Raw genomic sequence first — 14389 nt, forward strand, 5'->3', positions numbered from 1 at the left:
CACCAATCAGACTTAAACACTTTGCTACTTGTAATACTAGTCATGTGATCTATTTACTCAAATGTCCCTGCGGTTTATGCTATATAGGCCAAACTAAAAGAGATGTTAAGACTCGTATTAAGGAACACAAGGGTAATATTCGGAACTTCAAAAAAGGAGCCTCTTCTGATACAACGGTGTCTAGGCACTTTAATAGTGCAACCCACAACCAGTCACAGCTAAAATGGATGGTCTTGGAAGTAGTTAATCTTCCACAAAGAGGTGGCAACCTCAACCAGAAACTGTTACAACGAGAAGCTTACTGGATTAAAAAATTGGATACAATGCAGCCAAAAGGCTTAAATGACAGTTGGAGTGTGAAATGTTTTCTCTAATACATATACAATGTTGCTATGTCCACAATTACTGATTCTCTATTTATTTTCCTTTCAGATAAAGATTTGAGCCCAAGAATTATATTCTATATACTTACAATTATACGGCTATTGGTAAGATACAACGGGCTTTCTTTTTCTTCAGCTTTATTTTGAATTATCAAGCTTTTGCTGGTAGGCTCCTATAGTGAGCAGTTCCATATTATGATTGCTTACATTGGACTATGGTCGATAATAAATGTTCTCTGGACTTTTAATGTACATCACTTGAATATTTCTCCTTGTACTATGTGATTGTTTTGTAACAGGAGAATATTTTGTTTCCATAATTGGACTTTATATTATTTTGCAATTATTTTGTAATGTTACCACTTATACCCAATTTTGGTTAATGGGTTAATCGACACCCCTTTTGTGACCTCACTTCCTGCCATACCATTTAAAGTTTGTTACCCACTTCTGTATGTCATTACACTTGATAAAGGGCGGACGCCCGAAACATGTCGTGAATAAACCACTTAGCAGTAAACCTGCCTTGAGTGCTTTCTCTCAGTGTCCACATATTTGTTTGCTGATTGCCATACACCTGGAGCGGGGGTGTCTTACTGAGATAGAGAGCCTGGAAATTATCTTAGCACTCAGTCAACCTTTGCCTTGTTCTCTTGTGAGTAACATGTTGCTCTCCAACCCCTTGGATGTTTAAATTCCAGGCTTGGAGGCAAGTTTTGGTTGTATAAAAACCAGGCGCACTGCCAAACAGATCCTCAATGTAGGTTGGCAATACACCTAGGGGCTGCTAAATAACCAATCGCAGCCCTTATTTGACACCCCAGGAACATTTTTCATGCTAGTGTTGCTCCTCGACTCCTTTTACTTCTGAATGTTGCTCAAGGGTTCTAAAGTTTGGAGGTCCCTGACTTACACTATATAAATCATTTCAGTTTTGTTTAGTGATGAGCGAAATTTTTGGGCAGGTTTCGCCATGAAAAAATGCTCATAGGCCCCTGTCAGGAGCACTCCGTTATGGAACGCTCAGCTTTTTATCCAAGATGGTCATCGTGCCAACGTCAGCACGTCGACGCCCAGGATGCCGGTTCAATGCCCGATTATAGGTCACAATTTCTAGTGTTCCTGGATGTTCCTAAATTTCCTGCTGATTGATTTCTGGACTCTTGACCTCTTGCTTTGAATCAGACTACAATCCTTTACTGCCTGTCTATTGAACTTCTGCCTGACTACAGTCTTCTTCATCCATTTGGCTACACGTGTATTGGACTCGCATCCTACTGCTTCCTCCGCGGTCCAGACTCCTCCACTAATGAAGCCGCAAGGCCCCTGACAACTCCAAAGGGTGGAAAAATTTGCCGCCCATAGACTTTTTCACCATAATGCAAATTTTTGGCAAAGGGAAATGAGTAAGATTCACCCATCACTATTTTTATTTCTTATAGTCTTGCAATTCACATTAGGGCAAACTTGACATTATGTCAAAATGTTGTTTTTGCGCCAAAATTGGGCATCTGATGAGGCATAGAGGAGGCACAGGCAATATAATATTGTGTAATATTTATTATACAACATTTTATGTCTGGGTATACACAGCTAGATTAATCAGTTACGGATTTAAACTAGGGCAAGAAGCTCATTCTCCCCAGGCTCCCAGCATTAACAGGATCTCTTGGATGAAACATAATTAAAGGGCAAGGAACCTCTATTTCTACCCATGACTTATGCAGAGATGCCCCTCTGACCCCAGTCTTTTACTTTAGGCCACCCCTGTCCGTTTTTAATCCTGATCACATATGGCTGGTCTTTAAATACAATACACCACAACCTTTTCTGGCCTGCTACCAACTGGGCCACTTGCATTTCCATTAGGGACCAGTAATGAGCCACTTATTTATTTAGGATTTTGTGTTATTTGTATAAACATTCCGTTTTACTTTTCTGTTTTCTGACTTTACAATAAATGGCCTTTTTGGCACGGTATATTTATCAACTCAAAGTTTATTGTTTTGTGTAGGTTCTATGCTGCTGAAATTGCGATTGGACTCTTCTTCCTTCACAATAAAGGTATCATCTACAGGTATGTCGAAACAATTCCATACCACTATACCATAGGTACAATAGACAATGCAGGTATAACAGCCAATGATTATGATGATAATGATTCATCGATAATAAGTGCAGAAATAGATTAGCAACTAGTATAAATGTACCTCTTCGTGTTTATCAAGACAATGGTAGATGGTCTTCCTGAATCAATCAATAATATGTTATTAATCAAAATTATATGTGTATATATATATATATATATATATATATATATATATATATATTATATATATATATATATATATATATATATATATTATATAAATCAGTTAATTGTGAATTCTATAACTTGAAGGTAAAAATGCCCTGTGGGCCTATTAGAATATCTTCTTGGCTGACATAAAGAGAAGTTTCTTAAATTTGCAATTGTTGACAATACTTTCCTTATAGCACTTAATCGTCATTTCTCAAGCCTTGCCTTGTAATTAAAATCATCCATTCTCTTAATTGCTTTGGTTGTCCATGTTGGATCTCTTGTTAGGCATTAGTCACTGTTTTTGTAGCCTCTTCTTCCTTCTGTCACGTGTCTGTAACTCATGTTTTGTAGAGACTTGAAACTGGATAACGTAATGCTGGATTCAGAGGGGCACATTAAAATCACCGACTTTGGCATGTGCAAGGAGAACATATATAGTGGAGCCACCACGCGCACATTCTGTGGCACACCAGACTACATTGCTCCTGAGGTACACTTTATTCATCTGTTGTGTTTGAAAAAGAATAAGGTATGCTGCATCTACGTATTTACTCTCTCTCTCAAAGGTTTTGTTGTTGCAGAGGAAGACTTGAAATGTTCTTCTCTAGAATCTGATTATTCAGAAAAGTGTTGGTGTGGGGGCTTACTTGATGCAAGGTGGTAGAGCATCCCATAGGCAAGGTGCAATCATTAAAAAAGGTTTTATGTGAGACAACTTGTAACGTTCTGTTACCTGGGATCCCGTAGGAAGATGGCTGGTCCACGGAGGACTGGTGGTAACGGGAACTCCTCTACGGCTCCGGTCTTCACCGACGCCCTTTTGGGGCCCCGGGCTTTCTGTGGCGGAGACAGCAAAGGAGCCAAGCGTGTTACCAAAGCGTAGTACAAGGGATCAGGCAAGAAGGTAGTCAAGTTCAGGCAAGGTCAGTTCCAGAAGTCAGAGAAGCGAGGTACCAAAGGATTAAACAAAAGCGTAGTCAAGTTTCAGGCAAAGGTCGGTTTCAGGCAGCGAAGGTTCGAAGGTCCAGGAAAACAGGCAGAGGGTCAAACAGGAACACGGACAACCAGGGCTTTAGCGGAACAGTAGAAACTGAAGCCAGCTTGGGCAATGAGAGGAGGAAGAGGAAGGTATTTAAGGGAGCAGGAACCAATCAGGAGCAGGTTGAGGAAGGACAGGCACATCAACAGCCAATAGGAGAATAGACGCACCATTATGAGGTCATTACACCTAAGTGTTTTGGCGGGAGCGTCCGTGCGCCGGCGTTTTGACGCCGGCGTTAATGCGCCAGCGCCTAAGTTGATGTGCGCCAGCGTTTAGGTGCTGGCACACGGCGCATGTTACACAACTGTTTCGTTGAACGCTATGGTTCTAAGAAGTTGTCCTGAGCTGAGCTCTAGGCCAATAAGGGAGTTTATGGAGAGATGAAGGATAGGATACAATTTTATATTTAAACTGCCACTTGACTGGTAGCCAGGAGAGAGACTGGCCAGGAGAGATTTAGATGTGGGTGAGATGATGTGCAGTGATGCAGTGAGGATGAGAGACCAGCTACTCATATACTACAGTAGTCTATCTTGGAGAGTTTGAGGGCCTGGACCAGTGTTGTAGCATTAGAGCAATGGAAGGAGTGGGGCAGGATATGATGGAAATATAAGCAGTTCAGTCTTGGACATGCTAAGTTTCAGGTGGTGAGCAACCATCCACGATGTTATGGCAGTGAGACATTGCATGATTTTTGCCCAGATAGCAGGGCTGAGTTCATCTGCATAAAGGTGATAGGTGAGACTGAAGGACATCATGAGGTCACCACGAGAGGCAATGTAAGAAGGCATTGAGCAACATTAACAGGTGGAGATTTACTGTTAGAAATGGTTAATCTGAAGGTGCACACAGAAGGATATGATTACAACCATGATGAAGAAAAACCATTGATACCAGAGAGAAAGAAAGGAGAGAATGGTTAATGTATCAAATGGTATAGAGAGATCAAGTAATATGGGTATGGACAGTATCCCTTGTCCTTAGCGGCATGGATATTGTTGATGACGTTAGAGCCATTTCAGTAGAATTACCTGTGCAGAAACCTAATTGAAAGGGGTCAATAAATTAGTTGATATGCTGTAACTTCAGAATAAGGTCTGGGACAATCCTGTCTAGGAGGGAAAGGGCAGGAATGAGATTGGGATGTAGTTGTCAAGGGAAGTTGGATCAAGTTGGAGAAAGGCTTCTTAAGTATTATATAGCAAGGGCACCACACCAACACATATATACTGTAGGGCTGGAAATATACCAGTTGAGAGGGATGAGTTGCATGATGTACCACTACCTTTAAGCTTTTTTTAATTGTTATACGTCATATGGTAAACAGGGATGTAGCGAACCGCCGAGTATGTGTTCGCGAACGCCGTTCGCGAACACCGGCAAAAAATGCGAACAGTTCGCGAACTGTTCGCGAACTTCGAACATCCGAAAATCGTTCGATTCGAACGATCGAAGGATTTTAATCGTTCGATCGAACTTGCGGCGGACGCGAACAGTCGAAGTTCGCGCGAACTAGTTCGCCGGCGAACAGTTCGCTACATCCCTAATGGTAAACATATAGGGCATTTTGTTGCGTGACAGTTGTTTCCTACAGTAGGAATCATTATAATCTTTCAGGAATAGGCTAATTGTAGTTTTCAGGTCTAAAATGCCCTTAATCTGCCACTGCCTAATATGTGTATCGTTCCACTGTCCAGCTACAGAGGGAGCATTTCTTTGTATGATGAGCTCTGGGATATAAAACTATAAAGACTGGGTGACACACTCTTATCCATAACATAGCAGTGTCACACTCACTCCTGGGACACCTAACACCTCCATTGCTAACAAATGAAGTGGCACATTTATAACCGCTGCTCCTTATTCATCTTCTAAAGAGTTGTGTTTCTTTCAACTATGATGGGGCCCTTGCTAGTGCTTTTCTCCCCTGTACCATAATCTTCCTAAGGAACAATATACTTCTGATCACACCCTTGGCAAGCCTGTGAATCACCTGAATGCATTTCTGCCTGCGCCCTCAGCCTGTAAGAACAAGCTGCTCACATTAATAATGATGTTGGACTTGCCAGATGGGGCATAATATTACACTATATATATTTTCTTTAACTGCGCTTTTTATGTTACTAACATACCAGGCTTAATATAGTGAGAGGTGTGTTACTTTGCTTTGAAATACTAATATTTAATTTGCCTTGTTCTTTAAAGGAGAACGAAAGCTACCAAAGCAATTTATTGTCAATAGATTATCCACAATAGTGCAGCTATAACACTTTTATTCTGCAGAATGCTTTACCATACCTGAGTAAACAGCTCTAGAAGCTCTCTGTTTAGAAAAGCAGCTGCCATATTAGCTTGGTGTGACATCACTTCCTAACTGAGTCTCTCCCTGCTCACTTATAGCTCTGGGCTCAGATTACATCAGGGAGGGGAGGAGGGAGGGGGAAAAGGGTGAGGGAGAGAGGAGCAAACTGAGCATGCTCAAGCCCTAGCCCTGGAGGTTTATGCTGAAAACAGGAAGTCTGATACAGAAGCCCATGAGTACACAATAGAAGGAAAGAAATGTGGTATTTCTTTTGGCAGAGGACTCAGAGCAGCATTACTTTGAAGGTTTACTGGTGTATTTATATAGACCTTTCTAATAAAGCTTACTTAGTTTTAGCCTTTCCTTCTTCTTTAAGGAGCTGTAACAGCAAAAGCTAAATTGTTGTAATGTTCTGCACTGCTGTGATATTATTTTCTCTTATTCTGTGATTAAATATCGTTTTGTTCTGAATCCTGGGATCCATGGTTGCTCTGCTCTTTCGCGGCGAAAAAGACTATAGACTCCAAAGGGTGAAAAAAATTGTCTCCCATAGACTTCACACATTTTTAGAGAAGCGAATCAGATCAGATTCACCCATCACTAGTGGGAATATAACCAATAGTTAAAATGTTAGTGTTTTGTTTTGTTGCCACTAGATGGCGAGCTCTTGATTCTTAAGTCTGTTGAGCCTTACTGGAATGAAAACTGTAGAATGTACTAAATTGAACATGTACAGTGATATAAGAACTTTCCTTATTGTCCCTTTTCCTAAGATGTCATCATTTTTCCAATCAATGGAGCTTTAGCAGATGAGGTCCTTGCTTGGCTTTAGATCTGCTTATTTGGTCATCTGCAGTGATATCTGGGAATCTATGTGAAAGGCCAGACCACAAAATACCAGCCATATGGTTGAGTAATCAGTAAGCCGACCTGTGTTTGGGCTCCCTAAGAACAGTATAGTGAGCTATTCAAAAGGCAGTGGCAGTTGTTTAATTAGTTACAAGAAAAAATGGTATCCCGTGGTTTTTAGGTATTGAAATAGCACTAGCATAGCAATGCCCATGACAGTCATTTATCATCTGAGCACTCATCAACATTAATATTCCATATACATCTCCACATCCATTACTGTATTATACACAGTGGGGTGACTAGTTATTTTGGCACTCATACAGACAGCAAGTGAATAGGTGGTACACAAATATACTGTATCATTTATTTTCTTTCTGAAAGACGACTGTGTTCCCTCCTACAGAACGGGTATGATTTATATCACTGTACCGAACTAAGCCTTTTAAACTTTAGCAATCATATTCTAGATGTCTACAGTACTCAGCTCCTTATTGGACTTGTAACCCTTTCTTGGCTTACTCCTGAGGAATCGGGTCACACAAATCCAGCAGACCTGACCCTCTTTGCTTATGAAAGATTCTGGGAACTGGGATTTACAGGGCAGTGTCTCCACCTAGTGGGCACCAAGGAGAACACCTCAGTGGATACAACTAGGAAAATAAAACACACAAAACTTTGTAGAAACAACTATAAACTTCATAAAGCAATTAAGAAATATACCGGGCATCTAAAACAGATAACTCTCCAGCACGTGGGGACCTTTCTGACTCACTAGCAGATATTTTAAAGTCCAACAATTGTAGATACCGCACCTCCTCTCCACTCTCTTCCTAAGTTCACTAGCAGATATCACACTCTGACTGTCCATCTAGAACAGTCCTTTTCATATCACAGTGCCACAATCAACTCCAGGTGGGGTTTATAGATGCAAAGTTCAGTTCAAAGCAACATGTCTCCTTGCCATGAGCTCTTATAACCCAGGTAGCACAACCTTCTCCAAGGTTCCTCTCTTTGGAATTAGTAGTTGCTCCCACGTTAGCAAGTAGACAATCAACACCTGTCCTCCCACACTTGTATGCTTGCCAGTATCCTTTGTTGTTTTATTAGACTGGTGCTCTTAGAGGTAGACACTAGTGATTCGAGGCAAAAAAAATTTAGCTGCAACAAAAACATCACCAAGACAAAATAGTCAGCGAGACAAAAAAGTCACCATAAGAAACAACACCCGTTGACTTTAATGCATTTGGACTAAAAAGTCAGCAAGACAAAAAAAGACACATTTTTTTTTCACATTTTTACCCAATCGAGTTTTGGGTTTCAGGAGTTTGTGTCTTTTTTAACTAAAAAAATCAAAAATTCACAAATTCCAAAAGTTTGTGTTCAGAAAGGACTTATGTTGTAGGTAGATACTTAAGCAGAGAGTTAAAAATAAATAGATCCAAGAGAAGGAACTGGTACAGAAGGAAGAAGAATCTGTTCATGAAGGCCAAGATATTGAATTATCATTGAGAAGACATAGGAAGATGTATGACGAAGGGAATGAACAATAATTAGAACATCACTGTTTTACGTTGCCTTAGGCCTGGCTTTGGGGGAATCCCTGGGCTTGAGTCAGATACTCCAAAGCATCTTCCTTTCTCATTATGAAGTAACTTGCCTTTTGAGGTATGGGACCTGATTTCCAAAATGCTTGGGACCTGCATTTTTCCGAATAAGGGGGTCTTTCTGTAATTTGGATCTTCATACCTTCAGTCTACTAGAATATCATTTAAACATTAAATAAACCCAATAGGCTGGTTTTGTTTCTGATAAGGATTAATTATATCTTAGTTGGGATCAAGTACAAGCGACTGTTTTATTATTACATAGAAAAAGGAAATTGTTAAAATTTCAATTATTTAGATAAAATGAAGTCTATGGGAGACAGACTTTCTGTAATTCAGAGCTTTCTGGATAATGGGTTTCAGGATAACGGATACCATTCCTGTATTGTGCTGGGAATCTGGTTTGAATTACTGCTGGAGTGCCTGTGTCAAGTTTATTAATATACTGTATACTACATGCATCACAGTGACTGGGCTGTGGAGGGCAGCAACGGACCCCTTGTTACTGAGGCTCGAAAAGACTCCCCTAAAATTGTTAAATTTTTCACATTTTATAATGTGTTTCACATCTCCTCTGTGGAATGCAGTACCACTTGAGTGCCCAGGTCACTATGGTTTTAGCTGCTACACTTCAGTGCTAATCTCTTGAGAGGACCATAAATAAAGCATGGTAATAATAATTTCATCAGCGCTGACCTTGCAGAAAGAAGAAAATGGAAGAGCGGGTTCGTATAAACTGAACTTTAAGCGAAACATAACACCATACAATATGGGAATACTGGTGAGCTGTCCTTAGATCTCAGGTTTTGTTGGGAAAACGTTGTATTTTCAGTCATACAGGTATAGGATCCATTATCCAGGAACGATTTATCCAGAAAGCCCTAAAAGCTGTCTCCCATAGACTCCAGTATAATTAAATAATTCAATTTTTTAAAAATGATTTCCTTTGCCTCTAATAATAAAACAGTAGCTTGCACTTGATCCCAACTAAGATACAATTAATCCTCATTGGAGGCAAAACAATCCTATTTGGGTTAATTAATGTTTAAATTACATTTCAATAGACTTAAGGCATGGAAATCCAATTTATGGAAATAAAACCTAATCTGAAAACCCCCAGGTCCCAAGCATTTTGGATAATGGGTACCTGTATTTTAAAAAGTCATCAAAAATAAAATTGTTAAACAATACCAAGAATTGATACTTTGACCCCATGGTATGTGGCATTAAATCTCGTTTTGCTGTACAATGGTTCTTCTCGACTGTGTAGCCCAATGTATATTCTGGTGCCAAAAGAGGTGTTAGCTTGAAAAAAATGTAAAATCTGATGCAAGGAATTTTTCTGCCTAAATTTATCCTATTAAGTTCGATGTGTGGGATGATGACATTGGGGGCAGAACAGTGACATATGGGGTTACGGTCATGACATTTGGGGGAGTGTTTTTGCTTAGTGGGGCCAGGACCATGATCTCAAAGGTGGTTATTGGCCAGAATATTATTTGGGCTGAAACCTAAACAGACAGTTGTGACCCGAACAGCTCTAATGAAAACTGAATGGATCAAACCAGTGTTCCCTCTAATTCCTTCTTGGCTGTGGGCAAAAAAAAATATTTTATGAGCACAATTTAAACTTGTGCGCGCAATTTCAGAAGCAACACAATATGTTGTATTTTCACGCAAAATTCTTTGTGCGCACCACAATTGTTGTGCCCCATAAGTTGTGAGCTCATGCACACCTTAGAAGGAACATTGGTGGAAACCATAGTCACTAGACACTTTCTGATTCAGTAAATTCAGCTTTTGCTGTCCTGTCTGGTCCTTGCCTGGACAAGTCAACTAGGGTCGTCACCTGTCTGATTTGGGGATCAATTGGAGATTGTCCAATGGCAGAGTCAATTTTAGGGAACCCTGCCTGTTTTTCCAAATTAGGAAAACCGGGCTGTCCGAGTCAAAAATGGCTGCCGAGCCGTAAAGCCCTACTGTTCTTTTTTTTTTTTTTGTATATTCTTTTCTTTAGTGTATCCTCAGGTAACAAGAAGGATCATGATTATTATATAAAATTAAACATAGTCCCTTTCATCCCTATTTCTGCCCTATTCACCCCAGACAGCTGTATATTATCAATGATAATTTATATTTATTCAGATCTGGATTTACAAACTGGGCTCCCCTAGGCTGGCTCCGGTCATCCGCCTCCTCGTTGCCCCCCTTTCCCCTTCTTGTGTGTGCTAGGGTTGCCACCTTTTCCGTTTGGGGAAAACAGACAGGGGGTGGGGTGAATGATGGCTGAAGTGGGGCTGATGACATCAGGGGTGGGACTGATGATGTGGCAATCAGTGATTGGCTGGTCAACTTGTCATTAACTTTAATGGCCTTGTCATTAACTTATGTCTTTTCATTAATATGTAATTTTAATCTTTTTTAACTTGCAAATTCTATATGTACCTTACTTCCTTTGGATAAACCAATCATTTATGCAACAAGCATTCTGATTGGCTATCCAGAACACTTCTCTGATTGGTGCTTTTTCATTTAAATATCACTGGTTGTACAGAATATCCCTAGCCTATGACTAAGTGCCCATAAGGCACGAAACGCATAAGGCCACCCTCTGAAATTTTTCGTTTGTGTGATAAAACTTTTTATTTGCATCTATTTTGGAGCGAGATCCAGTTTCTGTGCCAACCTACCACTGAATTCTTTGTGTCTAATATTACAGGGGTAAAGATCCTCCAGCCCTTGTCCACAGTGTCGAACTAGGATATCAGGTGCCCACCCAAAAACATTAGACCAGGGGCCCACTCTCAGTGCTAATATTCTTCATCTCCTCAATCAACCTCTATTCTCCTAGTCTGTTCTCTTTATACTATAATCAATTAGTCCATATATTTAGCCTCTTTATTCTTAAAGAAATAGGGAATGGCCATGAAATAGACCAAAAGTTTAGCAGCAGGAGGGGCCACTGACACCTGGGCCCACCGGGAGTTTTCCTGGTATCCCGGTGGGCCAGTCCGACACTGCTTGTCTATAGTGATGGGTGAATTTAATCGCCAGGCACAAATTCGCAGCCAGTGTTGGACTGGGACACCAGGGGCCCACCAGAAAACCTTAGACCAGGGGCCCACCAAGAAAATTTAGGCCAGGGGGACACTCTCAGTACTATTGTTCTTCCTCTCCTCACTCAACCTCTATCCTCCTAGTCTCTTTAGTTATACATCCTATAACCAATTATTCCATCTATTTAGCCTCTTTGTTCTCATAGAAATAGGGAATGGCCATGAAATAGGCCAAATATTTAGCAGCATGAGGGCCCACTGACACCTGGGCCCACCGGGACTTTTCCTGGTATCCCTGTGGGCCAGTCCGACACTGTTCGCAGTGAATTTCAACACGAAAATTCACTGGCGTCAAAAAACGGAAGCCGGCATCAAAAACGAGACGCCGGCGCCATTTTGCGAATTTTTCGCCGTTTTGCGAATTTCGCGAAAACGCCTCAAATTCGCCCATCACTACTTGTCCATTCAGTACCGTAACTAGAGGGGGGCGGGTCCTGGTGCGTGACGTGCAGCTGGGCCCCCACCCCCCTCTGTACGGGACGCATTTCAGTGGCGGTCAGGCTGCCGGGGGGCCCTGAGGGGGTGCGGGCCCTGGCCCGCTCGCACCCTCTGCTCCCCCGGTAGTTCCGCCACTGTGTCCATTCTTGGCCGATCATTGCTAATAGGCAGAGGAAGCCTTTCCAGATGTTACATGAGACAGGGTAGAAGCTGGAAATCCTATAACAGAAGCCCAGAAAGCATCTGCTGAAGATGTAAGAGAAGTATTGCACCCTGAGGAGTGTGACCTATAGTGCCCTGTATTCTGGCACAGTCTCTGAACTATTGTAGCCGAGCAGAGCATCATAAGCGCACATAATGTAGCGGGCTTGTGTCCTTGACCCTTTACTTGGATAAAATAATTTGCTGCAGGTAGAGCCCCAAGCAGAAGAAGAATGCTGTGATTTCCCAATCCACTTTACAGCAAGTGCCTTAGGACCTTCGTTATACTTTCTACAGGGAAAACAGAAATGTAATCTCACGTCGGAGCGCCTTGCAGAGTATTAAACACTTCTGCCTCTTTCCAGCCCACAGAGCTTACATATAAACTAGATACAACAGACAGTTTCATCAGTTGGCCAACTTGTCTGTACTCGTTAGAGAAAAAAATACAGAATACAGTATCTGCTGGAATACCCGTGTTATACAGAATGTGGACATGGGATCCCTTATCCAGAAACGTAATATTCAGAAAACTCAGAATTACTCAGGAAGCCCATCTCCTATAGAGTAATTCAAAGCAATTAATTCTCTTTTTTTTAATGATTCTTTTTATAGTGAAGCAGCATCTTGCTAACAACCCTATTGGGTTAACATTTAAATGATTTTTAACAGGCAAGTTATGGAGATCCAAATTGCAGAAAGACCCTTTATACAGAAACCCCCCAGGTCCCCAGAATTCTGGATAATAGATCTCATACAAGGGCTATTCAAATATTTCACAATATTTAACAATACCTTGAGTAGCAAGATTGAAGCACAGAAAGCCTCCATGGAACATCTGGTTGAATCTTGAACCATGCCAGTATATATGGTTTCTGTGGCCCAAAATCCAGGCATGGGGCAGAACCATGACATCAGAGGGGTGGGCCAGTGACATTGCTGGTGGAGCGAGGGCCATCATGGGGTGGGGCGATGACACGGCAATCAGTGGTTGGCTGACTGCTTGCTGTTCGCTATCCTTATTTGGAAAACCGGGCAGACTATCTTGACCTGGGCAGCCCTTCTGAAATCCGGACAGGTGGCAACCCTATCAGTATATATGTCTTTATACAAAACATTGCAATTGTTAGTGATAATGTTACATTTTCTTCAGGTACTTTCATAGAACTACCATAAAGGAATGAGCAGTAGTGATGGGTGAATTTCTCCCGTTTCGCTTTGCCGAGAAAATTTGCAAAATTCCTGCAAAATTCTCGAAATTCATGACAAATTTGAGGGAAAATGGTGAAATCTGAAAGTTTCCCGAAAAAAACATGAAATTCGGACATTTTCACGAAAAAATCTTGAATATCGGACATTTTCACGAAAAAATTGTGAAAATCAGACATTTTCACGTATAATCGTGAAAATCGGAAATTGACGACCGCGTCCAAGCTGAAGCTGGTGTTAAAGTCAATGGGCATCTGAATAGTACTGACGCAAGCAACTTTTCGGGTGCACGTTTCGCGGGAGATTCACAAATCTATTTGCTGGCGGCGAAACACGGAAATTCGCTGCAAATTCGTGCCAGGCGAATTTTTTCGCCCATCACTAATGAGCAGCCACTCTGAATTCATCTTTATAGGGTAGATGTTAACCACCTGGTGGCAACAGAGAGCAGTCTTAGGTAATACAATGGATCAGATTTGGGGAGTAGGCAGGGTTTGGGGGCATAGATGGGGAGTGGAGAGAGGTGACCTGGGGTCGGATCAGAGGCAGGGCAGGAACAACTAGGGATTACAATGCAATGAATGTGATTTTTTTTTGCAGGAAAATTTGCAGGCCAGCAACAGTAAATAAATGACCCCTTTTGTCTCGGCAACATTATTACTATGATTACTTACTAACCTTTTTGCAAGTCATATTTAAAAACATAACAGACCCCTATAAGATTTTACAGCTGATCAATAAACATTTGTGTTATTCTATACCACTTTGAAATAGATCATATATTGAATTCAGCTAAACTCTGGGGTAAGACTTTTATAGGTACCAGTAAATCCCATAAATTGTTATTTTTAGTTAAAAAGAAGTGGATTTGCTGCCGGCATGTTAAACCCTTACGGTCTCACAATATTATGCAACGGTTGCACACAGCGTATTATAATGG

The 14389-nt window shown here is 41.1% G+C and overlaps 1 protein-coding gene across 2 annotated transcripts in view; it reads left to right on the plus strand.

Annotated features, from left to right (window-relative positions):
- LOC108697820 (protein kinase C gamma type) overlaps window positions 1–14389 on the plus strand; it is a 165773-nt gene that overhangs the window by 137910 nt on the left and 13474 nt on the right. For both annotated transcript variants that reach the window (XM_018228255.2, XM_018228258.2), the window contains 2 exons: window positions 2398–2460; window positions 3037–3175. In XM_018228255.2, the coding sequence (XP_018083744.1) occupies window positions 2398–2460; window positions 3037–3175 (202 nt within the window). The remainder of the gene's footprint in view (window positions 1–2397; window positions 2461–3036; window positions 3176–14389) is intronic.

The sequence above is a fragment of the Xenopus laevis genome, chromosome 7S (assembly GCF_017654675.1).
Source record: "Xenopus laevis strain J_2021 chromosome 7S, Xenopus_laevis_v10.1, whole genome shotgun sequence".
NCBI classification, from domain to species: Eukaryota; Metazoa; Chordata; class Amphibia; order Anura; family Pipidae; genus Xenopus; species Xenopus laevis.